Source organism: Carcharodon carcharias, chromosome 3 (genome assembly GCF_017639515.1).
Source record: "Carcharodon carcharias isolate sCarCar2 chromosome 3, sCarCar2.pri, whole genome shotgun sequence".
NCBI classification, from domain to species: domain Eukaryota; kingdom Metazoa; phylum Chordata; class Chondrichthyes; order Lamniformes; family Lamnidae; genus Carcharodon; species Carcharodon carcharias.
Genome location: NC_054469.1, coordinates 97,263,438 through 97,277,298, shown reverse-complemented (window position 1 = coordinate 97,277,298; position 13,861 = coordinate 97,263,438). Strand labels below are relative to the sequence as shown.

Here is a 13,861-nt window from a genome sequence, read left to right as displayed (position 1 = left end):
GAGGGTGCACAGCTGAACCTTCTGTCTTCTCAAAAATCAAAGTTCAGGTTCGAACTGGACATCTGAAAGTAACTGAAACGAACCTGTCCCAATTTGACTGAAGGAAAGCAACGTTTTGGTCCCATCAATACAGTGTCACGCACCTCTCTGCCCAACCTTCCTCTTCCGTTTAAAAGCAAAAAACTGCAGATCCTGGAAATCCAAAACAAAAACAGAAATACCTGCAAAAACTCAGCAGGTCTGGCAGCATTGGCGGAGAAGAGCACAAACCAGTTTATATTTCACCCATTTCCTATTTTTACTTAGTTCTGTTGAAGGGTCATGAGGACTCGAAACGTCAACTATGCTCTTCTCCGCCGACGTTGCCAGACCTGCTGAGTTTTTCCAGGTATTTCTGTTTCTGTTTTCGTTCCTCTTCCGTTTACCAGGTTTGCGTTTCCATTACAATTCCTGCATTTCGCTCACTTTTCACTTCTTTTCTTTCAAATAAGGCATTTTTCCACCTGTACTTTCTATTTAAGCAGCTCTGCGTGTTTAATTGCCAAGTGACCAAAATTGTCAAACTGCACGCACACCTTCCGAACATGTTGATAAATTGGATTGAGTAGTGTCTGAGCACTCGCTCGGCTGAGGGGATTTCTTCCATTAAAAAAGCCAGATTTGTTTGGAAAGCGGGCGGGATCTTGGTAAACAAAGCCTGGATTATTGTTTTTTTTTGATTGTCGGCGGAAAATAACTGAGTTAATTTTCTCCAACAGGGCTGAGTTAGTCTCTTGGTTGTGGGTCCATTCCGAGTGTGAGGTGTTTACAGGTCGCGCGGAGATGGAGTAGACGGAGAAAGCACACACACATTTCCCCCTGGACCGTCTATCTCTGCCGCAGCTGCTTGTTGCTGTGGTTTGGAATTCAGTTCGGGAGTTACATTATTTCGGGTCAGCGGTGTTCATCCTCCTCATGTGAAGCTCCGGCGGCCACATCCTGAGCAGGATCGGCCAGGCAACACGTTCCCACGTCGGCAGCTGCGAGTTTTTTCTCGCAACCCCCCCCCCCCCACCCCCCCCCAACACCAAAGTCTCTTCAAATAGCGGCGACTCTTCAGGTACCGAAAACACTCGTGGGTTTTCCTCAATTATAGTGACCCGTCCGTCAGATTTTTTTTTTAAAACGCAATGACTTAAGATCACGCAGGTAACTAGTTCTGACTTTTATTAGTTGTTGCCAGAGACTTAAAATCACTGGGCTGCCTGAAAAGCATCATTGATACATATATGGGGGGAGCGTGTTGTTTATTTTATTTAAAGTTTGTGGTCGCTGTGTGTTTTGACGGTGTCTGTGTCCTGCTGTCTGGATTGTGTGTGTGTAACAACAACAGCAGCAACAGCTGCATTACATGCGATCTCGGTTTCGCAGCAGTGATCTTATCCTTTGCAAACAGGGCACGTCAAATATTAAGAAGAATAAAATGTCAGAATGTGGCCGGCGTTGCTTGCTCCCGGAAACTTGCGCGGTTACCCGGTGTCTGGCATTGCCGCTGGGCTGCAGCTCCCACCAGCTCGGTGGCCGGAGTGAACTCCGCGCCTTCACGATCTGTTCGCCTGGATGCGATAAAATGCCACCAGGCGCTGCATTTCCTGACTGGAATCTCCTTTTTTAACCAGCTTATTCAGACCTTCAGTAAATAGGCCACCACACTTTGTGGATACTGCAATTATTGGGGTATGACATATTGTCTTATGGTCTGCTTCACCTGATTCGAAAAGTGCGTGGTAACCTAAAATATTAGCGACGTCGTGCAATTCGTGGTTCTTTTAGGAAGCATTAAGCACGGCGGGTGAACAGTTGGATTTTTCAATCTCTCGACGATGTCTGGCATGTGGTATTGACTTCCTATTGCCTCCTTGTGAAGTTTAAGGTGCACTGAGTGCTCTTTAGTTACAGAAGTTGACAGTGTCACAGAAAGTAGCTGATAAAAGGAAAATTACCATTTTCCTTTTCCTCGAGAGGTTAAGAGATTTTGTCATTTTTCAAAATCATATTCAACTTTCAAACTCAGTTAATTGAATTTTCAAGACTTGGCGCCTCACCTGAAAAAAAAATCATTAAAATGAGCTTGACGCGCGACTCTGACTTGTCAGATATCCGTATTAAAACGAATAAGTCACTATTAAATCATTAGCATCGTCGCAGATGTTAAGCTTATTTTAAGTTCCTTTAAAGTGTTATTCAAAAAAAATTACAAAACATCTAATTCTTGAAGGAGCATTGCTACTTTATTGGGGAGTTTTCCTGGAATCAGCGAAAACAGCTTGTTCCAGATTCAGAGGAAATTCGTCCATTTCAGTTCATTTAAATTCAGAGGCAAATTTCAATCTGTTCCACCATAAGCAGTGATTTAGCTGAATTTGCTATTTTAATATTAAATATTAAAATATTAAAATTATCTAAACAAACAGGGAGAGTGACACTTGTGAAGTCATTGTGAACAGAAGTGTCTTTCAAGGCGCTTTATCAGATGACAATGCTCCTTTAAGGCTGGCATGCTGGGGCTGTAAGTGACTGTACTCTTTTTGTCCTAGTTGGAGAAGCTGTGGCTGTGAGGAATGCCCTTAACAAATCCTTGTCATGGCCCCTGGGATTGTCTGCTCACCTTTCTTCACCTGGTGCCTACTTTTCGCTACCCTCTGCTTTCCCAGTTCAGTGTCCCAGTCCCAGAAAGACACCACCAATGGGCCTGAGTCACTGCCCACGGTCACTGGTGCTGCCTCCACCTCTGAATATTCATACCCAGATTACAGGGGCAAAGGTTGCGTGGATGAGAATGGTTTTGTGTATGAAGTCGGAGAGGAGTTCACACCAGGTCCAGCCGCCTGCCCATGTGTTTGCACTGAAGACGGTCCATTGTGTGTCAAACCTGAGTGTCCTAGTCTGCATCCTCGTTGTATCCGAGTGGACACCAGCCGGTGCTGCCCTGAGTGCAAGGAAATGAAGAATTACTGTGAATTTCGGGAAAAGAAGTATAAACAATTGGAGGAATTTATGGTAAGAAAAAAAGCTTTTGCTTTCATTGGCTGTTTTGTCTTTTATCCTTTCAATTATGAAACATTTTTTCCTGTAATATGCCACTTTTGTTTCTCTCCACTTCTTCATTTAAAATATTTATTACTTAATCTTTTATTTCTCCATCCATTTTCTCCAATTGTTTTCTATAAGGGTTGTTTCAAACTGAGGTATGGGTGTTGGCTAGCCTTTGGTACATTAAACAAGTAGCCATTACTCATGTGTGAACTTTGACCACGACTGCTTATTGTGGAGCACATTATAGCTGCTCAGTTATGGGGCACATTGGAGCTGCTGCAATGTACCTTCAGTCAGCATCCCAACATGTGCTTTCCAGGGGAAGTCATTTGGTAGTGATGAATCCTGGATAATGTTTCTGCAAAAATGCCAATTGCCATGTGTCTATCATTGCCTTATTTCAGCACATTACTGTGCAGCAATAAACATAAAGAAATGTCATAGAATCAAATGAACTAATAATGACAGTCGATTTACATCCTGAAGCAGCCACAGAATCTAGGAATAAATAAAACATGCAAAACGAACATAGAGGCTCTTTGGTCAGTAAAAATGGTTTAGTTTCCTTGTTTCATAAAATAAATATGTTTAAATATTTTATATAACATCCCCTTAGCTATAATCATTATTTGTATTTCAACAGCTGTCATTTTATTTTGTGTTACTGTACTTAATACCAAAAATAATCATATTGTGCCCCTGTTTGATTATGTTAATCCTACTGTTATGACAAAGTGATTTTTTTTTTCTGGCTTAAGACAGGAGCAGTTAACAAATGGACAGAAGGATATGATTCCAATAGCAACACAACCAGGATCTGAATGAGGGGACAAAAATAAATTTACAAGTGCTGGTTACACAGTATCACTTAAGCTATCAGTTGTGAAGCATCATAGTAGAGATGGGATATAATATTTAGTGGTTGAGCTTTGTACCTTTTATTGCCCTCTCTAGGATGTCCTCTGAATGTTTAGGTTAGAAACTTTTAAATATAATTTCCTCTTGCATTGTCAATGGGTTCAGAGCCATGCAGTAATTGATATACAATTGTGTACAAATAGCACATAATTTTCTTTCCAATTGCACAGTTTGCCATCACTGATAAGCTTCATATGAATGGCCATTTACCTTCATCACAAAAGTAGATTTAATTGTCTTGGATGAGATTCTGGGCTAATGTGCCACGAGTATCAAATTGGAATGGTTTGATTCTCTGCCTTATGAGTAATCATGCCAAAGAGCTTAGTCACAAGAAGCATATGCCTGGCAAGAGAGCCTGGACTGAATAGAATTGACCCTGAATGATGTGGTCAATGGTATTCTTATTGCTGTGACCAAAGCTGGAAGCAAGATGAAGCTAAAGTCTACAGATGTCCATCCATCAAATAGGGCCCTGGCAAGACTTCTGCTTCTATTTCAAGAGAATCTTTAAAACATGTCTCTTTGATGTGGCTTTCAGCCATCATCTACATCCATCAACTCAATTACTCTGGTTATTAGTTAAGTGTTAGCTATTAGTGTTGTATTGAAATAGGACCATTGGTAAACCTGTGATGATACCTTTAAGAGTTGGAGAGAGCAATATATTGACTGAATGAGGTGCTGCTGTAACAGGGATCGATCTGTACTCATGTTGAAATATGAAGCAGTGTATGCTACATGGACACTAATGAACATTTTATTTTGTTTGTTAGCGGGATGTGGGCATCATTGGTTAGGCCAGCATTTATTGCCCATCCCTAATTGCCCTTGAAAAGCTGATGGTGAGCTGCCATCGTGAACCACTGCAGTCCATGTGTTGTAGGAACACCTGCAACGCTGTTAGAAAGGCATTTCCAGGATTTTGATCCAATGGCAGTGAAGGATATATTTCCAAGTCAGGATTGTGTTTGCCCTTGAGGGGAACTTGCAGGCGGTGATGTTCCCATGTATCTGCTGCCCTTGTCCTTCTAGGTGGTACAGATAGTGGGTTTGGACGGTGCTGTTGAAGGAGTCTTGGAGAGTTGCTGTAGTGTATCTTGTAGATGATACATACTGCTGCCATTGTGTGTCGGTGGTGGAGGGAGTGAATGTTTATGGTAGTGGATGGGGTGCCAATCAAGTGGGACGCTTTGTTCTGGATGGTGTCAAGTTTCTTGAGTATAGTTGGAGCTGCACTCATGCAGGCAAATGGAGAGCATTCCATCACACTTGGAAGGCTTGTGCCTTATAGATGGTGGACAGATTTTGGGGAGTCAGGAGGTGAGTTACTCTCTGCAGAATTACCAGCCTCTGACCTGCTCTTGTAGTCACAGTATTAAATGGCTGGTCCAAGTCAATTTCTAGTCAGTGTTAACTCCAAGATGTTGATAGTGGGGGATTCAGTGATGGTAATGCCATTGAATGTCAAGGAGATATGATTAGATTCTCTCTTACTGAAGATGGTCTTTGTCTGGCATTTGTATGGTACAACATTTGCTCACCACTTATGAGCCCAAATGTGAATGTTGTCCAGGTCTTGCTGCATAAGGACATGGGCTGCTTCAGTATCTGAGGAATCGCAGATGGTGCTGAATGTTGTGAATTCATAATGTGAGTTTCCCCATTTCTGACTTTATGATGAAGGGAAGGTCATTGATGAAGCAACTAAAGATGGTTGGGCTGAGGACACTACCCTGAGGAACTCCTGCTGAAACTGAGATGATTGACCCTGAACAACCACACCTATTTTCCTTTGTGCTAAACTAGCTGTTAATTCCAGATTTATTAATTCAACTTAAATTCCACCAGCTGCCATGATGGGATTCAAATCCATGTTCCCAGAGCATTAGCCTGGACCTCTGGATTACCAGCCCAGGGACATTACCACTATGCCACTGCTGCGTGCCCTCCCCACCAATTTTGTTAAAAGAAAGCAGATTACACAATGCATTGCTTAGCTAATGGTATGGTGGCAGATATAAATGATATTTATCCCAAAAGACACACAAACCATGAAAATTAGGAGCAGGAGTAGGCCACTGAGCTCCTCGAGCCTGTTGTGCCATTCAATAAAATCATGGCTGATCTGAATGTAACCTCAACCCCACATTCCTGCCTACCCTGATAACCTTTCACCCCCTTGTTAATGAAGAATCTATCTGCTCTGCCTTAAAAAAATTCAAAGACTCTGGAATTCTCTTCCTCAAAAGGCGGTGGAAGCAAAGACTCACAACCCTCTAAGAGAAAAAAATTCTCCTCATCCCTGCCTTAAATGAGCAACCCCTTTTTAAACAGTGACCCCTAGTTCTAGATTCTCCCAAAAGAGGAAACATCCTCTCCACATCCGCCCTGTCAAGGCCCCCAAACTTCAAGTTTCCTGAACAGTTCTTATTCATTGTTTGGAGCTCTTTGTCAAGGGCTAGGTCCAGGATTGTTATAGAAATGGAAAACAGTCAGTTAAGTGAAGGTTCTTGCCTGCATAATGTTTTGCTCAGGACATTGCAAGAGGAATTAGCCTAATGTCTGGCATGTCTGTTTAATAAGAGACTGATATTAACCAGTTGGTGATGTATAATGTTGGTCAGTGATACTCAACACATCAAAGTGGCTGATCCTCCAAAATGCTGGAAGTTGTTTGCCATCAAATTGGTTGATATAGAAATTTTGAACCACAACTGTTGGAAGGTCCTTCCTGCTTGTGTAAACATGTTGTTACATATTCAGGGTTCAGAGCCTAACTTTAATGGATTGCCCAGAGTCAAGGGGTAGGATTTTACCTTCGGCGAGTAGGGGCAGGGCCTGCTCGCCAACTTGTAAAATGACGCGGGATGACGTGGGGCGGAACTCCCGACATCACCGCGCCTGATTTAAATTTTCAGGAAGGTGGGGGTGCAGCAAAATCAGCTGCGGGCCCGCCGACCTGTCAATGGTCAATTGAGGCCATTGACAGGATCAATTAAGCAATTAAAGGACCTGCCCATCCAACCTTAAGGTTGGCGGGCAGGCCAGGAGCCCCAGTGGCAACTCGAAAAAACATGAAATATCATCCACTGGTAGAGTTTAAAAAATTTTAATAAAGTTGTTATGGCAATTATGAACATGTCCCGACTCATGTGACATTGTCACATAAAGGGAGATGTAAGGGAATTTTTTTTTCTCTATTTTTAATATTGTTGAAAGTAGAGCCGGTCTCCCTGAGGCAGCACGTAGCCTCAGGGAGATGAGTGTGCTCTTTTGTGGATTTTAGGAATTCCCCCCCGCCCACACAGGGAGCGCATAGCACTTCCCTGCGGATGTCATGCTGGGCGGGCCTTAATTGGCCCTCCCATGTAAAATGGCACCATGCCTCCGATCGGGGGTCCAATCAGAAGCGCGCCCATCAGCTCGCGCTCCCCCCCCCCCCCCCGCCCCCCTGACGAAGGGAAAATTCTGCCCAAGAAGTTGCTGTCGAAGCTTCAAAACACCAACTAATGGATCCAGTGTTCAATGGTGTATGGTAGTTATCCATTCTATATTCAATGGATGGTGGAAATAGATTGATACATTAAACATCCAATGTGCTGCTCACCATATTGCTCATGAGTTGATCTTGGAATCTACTGTTTAACTTAGCAAGGGTTTGGATTCATGTTTGTCAGTTGTCTAATTACTAATTCTTGACTCATCTTATCAGATGATCTCTTTGGCTTAAATTGGTTCCAAGCTGACTAGCCTGTTGATAGAGACAATTTGATGAACCATGGCAGATGCAGTAATCTGATAGCTGAGATATCTCTTTAAACCATTGCACGGACAGGTAAGATGGCCCTGACAGTGCAAAGAGTGGGAAACTTACCAGTATCTTAAATTGATCAATTATATGGTTTTAGTAGCTAAACTCCCGTAGTACAGCTGCACATATTTTGGTGCTCCAATTTGCACTTTAATTCACTTCAGATAAATAGGGCATGTTTCCTTGGAGAAGTATAGCTTATATTGAACAAATAGAAACTCCATTTATATGTGGTCTTTTCTGCAGTTTGATTTCAAGGCTTTTAACTATGGTGGTAGGTTTATGCATACTGTGTGTGTGTGTCCTTAAACACTGAAACAAATTTTAATAATTATGAGAGTTTGTAATTGTCTGAAGTTTTAACTAAATTATGTCCATAAAACCTTCATTTTATCTCCTGCAGATTGAGTGAGAGTTTTACTATTGCTGCACTATTAGCTTTATTGACTTTTTTCAGACATAGGTTTAAATTTTCTACACAACCATAACCAGCCAGAAAGTGGAGATCTGGCATATTGGTTCACCACTGGACTAGTATTCCAGAAGATCTAGGATAGTTCTCTGGGGACCTGTGTTCAAATCCCACCACAGCAGATGGTGAAATTTGAATTCAATAGAAATCTGGAATTAAACATCTGATGATGACTGTGAAACCATTGCCAATTATCAATAGAACCCATTTGGTTCCCTATAGGGAAGGAGATCTGCTGTCCTTACTTGGTCTGGCCTACATGTGACTCCAGGCCAACAGCAATGTGATTGACTCTTAAATGCCTTCAAAGCAAGGGTAGTTAGGGATGGGCAATAAATACTGGCCTAACCAGCAATATCCCATGAACAAATAAAACCCATTCAACACTACATCCAGTTTGGCATTTCAGTTTCGTTCTGCAGTTGTGAGTGCCTGTCAGTCTGCTGCTAATATGAAAACAAGGCTGTACTTGTACTTGGAGTAAAAGATCTTTCATGTAATTTACTGATGTATTTGGTCGAATCTCAACACTAATGGCATTTTGTTTTAAAATATCTGAAGAGACAATGAGTGGCTGGCTTGGGGTTTGTCTACATAACAATAGTTTTTCAAAAATAATTCATAGCTCATGAAGTAGCTTGTGATGTCCTGCAGCAGGTAGTTTCTATGCCATAAGTTTGCCTGCAATAATGAAAGAAAGAAACACTTGCATTTACACTAATTCATTGTAGTTATGTCCCTGAAAAGTGCAACTGTAAATAAAACAACATTAGGTAAATCAAATTTTCCCATTACAACCAACGTAAAAGCCGGAGTTAGGTTCAATGAGAACTTTCTCATCATAAAATAACAGTAAAACATTATACCCTTTCAGCTAAAATACTTTACATTGCAAAGTTCCTATGTCACAAATTAAATAATTTTTAAATAAATTAAATTGAAAATACAAAAGAAATATGCTGACTCGTTCCACCTACCTTCAGCTTGACACCTCTCCCATTTGCCAACTCTAGCTTGCTGTCTGTCTGGCTCACCACCCCTCCCACTCTCTGATCCTATGGCTTGCTGCCTCACCTGCTCCCTGACCTTCTCAGTCTCCACAGATCGTGCTCGCTGAACCTTCCTTGCACTGACCCTTCCTCTCAACCAACCTCCCTCTTACCGCCTCATTGCTTCCCATTACTGAACCCTCACTGCGAACAAGGGCTTGCGAGCTGAGTGGTGAGAAGCAAGCCACAAGCTGGAGAGCTGGTGAGAAAGAGGGTCGGTGAGAGGAAAGATTGGCAGTGACCAGGAGCATCAGCAAGAGGGAGAATTGGCAGGGAGGGTTTGAGAGGGAGAGTCAGCAGTGATCGGGAAGTTTAGCGAGGGGAAGGTTGGCAGCAACCGGGATGATTGACAGGAGGGAAGCTCGACAAAAGGGAAGATCAGCAGCAACCCAAATGGGTGAGGAAGCAGGTGAAGCCGCTCCAAAATGGTGCCAATTGGGTCACATGGCCCTAGATCAGAGCCAGCAGGAAATGTTAAAAGGAAACTCCTACGTTAAATGCAGATAAAGGCCCTAATAACAGAGCGATATTGAAGTGGAACAACTTAAAACAGGGATTTACTGTATATAATGCTTTTCACGACCCTTCTTACATCTTAAAGTGCTTTATAGTACTTTAAGTACTTCTGACATGTAGTCACTGTTGCAATGTAGGCAACCCGACAGCCAATTTGCATACAACAAACTCTTACACAGAGCAATGTGATAATGACCAGATGATCTGTTTTTTTGTGATTTTGATTGAGGGATAAATATTGGTCATGATATAAGGGATACCTCCCAGTTCTTCTTTGAAATAGAGCCACAAAATCTTTTATATCCATCCAGCAGGTGGGTGAGGCCTCCGTCTAATGTCTCATTCAAAAAACAGCACCTCCGGCAATGCAGCACTCCCTCAGCACTGCAGTGTTAGGGTCAATTTTTGTGCTCAAGTCCTGGGATGGGACTTGAACCTGAAACCTTCTGGCTCAGAGGTGAGGGTGCTGCTAACTGAACCACAGCTGACACTTAAGCTAATACAGTGGACTGTGGAAATGGATCAGCATGCTAAAGATTGGGCAGATGCTGTTTGGAAAACTTAGAACAATTAACTTAAATAGTATTTGTTCATTCTTTGATTATTTTTAAAAAAATTACCACCAAGTCAAATAAATAGAATAAGAATATCAGAAAACATGGGACAAGAAAACGTCATTCAGCTGATCAAGCCCCATTCCTGAACGGACCCCATCTGATGTTCCTTATTATGGATCATCTGCCAACCATTTCGACTCATGAGAACCGGTGAGAAGGAGGGTCGGTGAGAGGAAAGGTTGGCAGCAACCAGGAGCATCGGCAAGAGGGAGAATTGGCAGTGACTAGACAGGTTCAAGAGGGAGAGTCAGCAGTGATCGGGAAGTTTAGCAAGGGGAAGGTTGGCAGCGACCGGGATGATCAACAGGAGGGAAGGTCGACAAAAGGGAAGATCAGCAGCAACCCAGAGGTTCAGGGAGCAGGTGAAGCTGCTCCAAAATGGTGCCAATTGGGTCACGTGACCCTAGATCAGAGCCAGCAGGAAATGTTAAAATGAATGAGGGAAACTTCTTTTTTACGTAAATGTTCCGAGATCCCCAAATGTAATCAAGCAAAACATCAGATAATTCATTTACTTCCACATCTTCACTATTCAGCTGTCACCTGTTGTCCTTCCCTCACAGCATTACCCAATACCCTCAGGCCCAGTTAGGGAACATTTGAACATCGTAATCTAAACCTGTTTCTATTCCAAATAATTTTTCTTCAGTGTTAGTTAATGAAGGCTGATTGGCTTTTTCTGTTTGTTCCATAAATCCCCTACCCTGTGTGAAAAAGAAAGATCTTTTAACCTCTGGATTAATTTTAAATCTACCTTCTAATTTTGTAGTCACATTCTAAATTAAAACACCTGAATTAATCTACAGCAATTCAGCATTTTCAAGACCTGGATAACATCTCTCTTCAATCTGAGTTTTCATGAAAGCAATCTCAGGTCTGCCAGTCTTTCTTCATGATTTAGAGCCATAAAGCTGAAATCATTCTTGTCACTCTCCTCTGAATCTCGCTAATGCATCAATGTCCTTGGGTGCCCAAGCTCTACACGAGAGTCCAAAAATGGCCTAATCAGTGATCAGTACAAAGCTGAAGTAATTTATTTCAACTTACATTCAAATTCTATTAAGCTGTATTCTAATGTTCAATTGCATTTTCTTATAATAATCATAAACATACTTGAATGGTTAATAATGCAACTAAAATTATTTTGTTTCCCCCACATGTGTTTGTCTTGCTTATGCTAATATTCCAACATGTTTATCAGGTATGCACATCTTGTTTTTTTTCTCTATTATAAATTACCTTCAGTAATAGGTACATTGAAAGCTATCTTTCATTCCTAGTCCATCAGCCTACTAAATTATGAGCTCTTTTTATTTATATCCCCTGTATTTTTCAGTTGATCACATGGTTTGGTATAATCAGCAACTTTTATATTATAATTGCTAGTCTCCAAACATTTTTGAATATTGTGAACTGCAAGAAATTCTGAACGGATTTCTGTGCCCCTGTAGAAAGATTTTTTAGTTATAATAAACTTCTGCTTCCTATTGTCAAGTCATTGGTCAATTTAGCTAACCAGTTTTCCATTAATTCCATACACCTTAACCATCTTTAAAAATCTTGCATGGGACCTTTATCAAATACCTTCTATGGATCACCTCCTTTAATTAGTTCAGTTATCTCATAAACAAATAGCAGCAAAGTAATGAAGGATGAGCTATTCTAAATTAATGTCTCCGTTCATTAGAGAAGTATTGATAGCATCCCATATAATGCTCTCAAGCATTTAATTCTGTACTGATATTTGTCTGACTAGTCTGTAATTTTCCTGCTCATATCATTTATTTTTGAATATCAGGATTGTGTTGTGATTCTCCAATGGTCTCATATTGTAAATTTGGCAGGGTCAACCTGAAGCAGAAAATCAGAAATGGAAAGAATAATTGTGCTACTAATACTCCCACTAGACCAGAACAATGACTTGATCATTATTTTATATACTAACTGTATCAATATGCTCTTTCTTCTTAGAGTCAGAGTTAGTGGAAACTGAATACTATGGGTAAGAAATTGGGATTGTTTGCACTTCCCGTTAGATCTCCAAAATGATGTTTGCTGCATGCAGGCACATTTTAAAGGGGAATTGAACTGGACATTATATTTGAGACATTACATTAACATATTCACAGTGATGACCACTGGAAGCATGAAGATACTGGAAGATCACTGGAAGCTCATGACATCAATCAGTGTTCAGCATGATTTGATACCAGCCATACCACTTTGGAGCTCAACTGTCCAGTAAATGCTCCTTCTTAACCTCACACAGCTGAGCATACGTGCAGCAGCAGGAAGAACACCACCAGTGCTATTTAAAGGGATCATCAACCACTTACAAGTTTATTGTTGGCTGACTTCTTCTGGCTGTTACTTCATTTGTACAAGGATTTGGTGTTTTCTGTTGTTTGAAATTGCAAAGGTCTACAAGGAGTGTTGTGGCAGGAGCTGAAGGAGTTTTGCTAACTTTAAGGCTTCTGCACAGAGGTGATGTTGAGGTGATGGTGTAGTAGTGATAGCATAGTGGTATCGTCGTGAGATGAATAATCCAGTGACCTAGGGTAATGCTCTGGAGACTTGGGTTTGAATCCCATCATGGCAGATGGTGGAATTTGAATTTAATTAAAAAGCTGGAATTAAAAGTCTAATGATGAAACCATTGTTGATTGTTGTAAAAACCCATCTGGTTCACTAATGTCCTTTTGGGAAGGAAGAAAATCTGCTGTCCAGGTCTAGCTTACATGTGATTCCAGACCCACAGGTTGACTCTTAAGTACCCTCTGAGCAAGGGATGGGCAATAAATGTTAGCCTAGCCAGTGATGCCCACATCCAATGAATAAAATAATATATAATTTGCTCCAGACATGTTGTACTAATAGGCATTTCTATAGGAATACAGGAATACAGCATGACTTGGATAATGAATACGGGCCATGTCTCTAGTGTACATGGATTTTCAAAAGGCAGTTGATCAAGCACAATATAAAAGGCTTGTCAGCAAAGTTGAAGCCCATAGAATAGAAGGACAGTGGCAGCATGGATATGAAGTTGGCTGGGTGACAAGAAACAGATTATTTGTGAATGTCTATTTTTAAGACTGGAGGAAGGTATTTACTAGGTTACCAAGTGTTTGGTGTTAAGCCCACTGCTTTTCATGACCTATGTTACTGTCCTAGATCTGGGCCTGAAGGGCACAATATCAAAATTTGTAGATAATACAGAACTTGGAAGCATTGTGAACTGTGAGGAGGATAATGATAAACTTCAAGAGGACATGGACAGGCTGGTGGAATGGGCAAAAAATGGCAGATGAAATTTATTGCAGATAAGTGTGAAGTGATACATTTTAGTAAGAGAAATGAGGAGAGGCATTATAAAATGAAGGATACAATCTGAAAGGGG

General features: G+C 41.3%; 1 protein-coding gene across 4 annotated transcripts in view; it reads left to right on the top strand.

Moving 5' to 3' along the window:
- Positions 1–1,060: 1,060 nt before the first annotated feature.
- vwc2 (von Willebrand factor C domain containing 2) overlaps positions 1,061–13,861 on the top strand; it is a 219,848-nt gene continuing 207,047 nt past the window's right edge. For 2 of the 4 annotated variants that reach the window (XM_041184636.1, XM_041184634.1), the window contains exons 1-2: positions 1,667–1,716; positions 2,577–3,039. In XM_041184636.1, coding sequence (XP_041040570.1) covers positions 2,623–3,039 — 417 coding nt within the window. In that variant the 5' untranslated portion in view covers positions 1,667–1,716; positions 2,577–2,622. Of the gene's footprint in view, positions 1,189–1,666; positions 1,717–2,576; positions 3,040–13,861 lie in introns of those variants that run through there. The other 2 variants (XM_041184633.1, XM_041184635.1) reach the window with 2 other exon arrangements.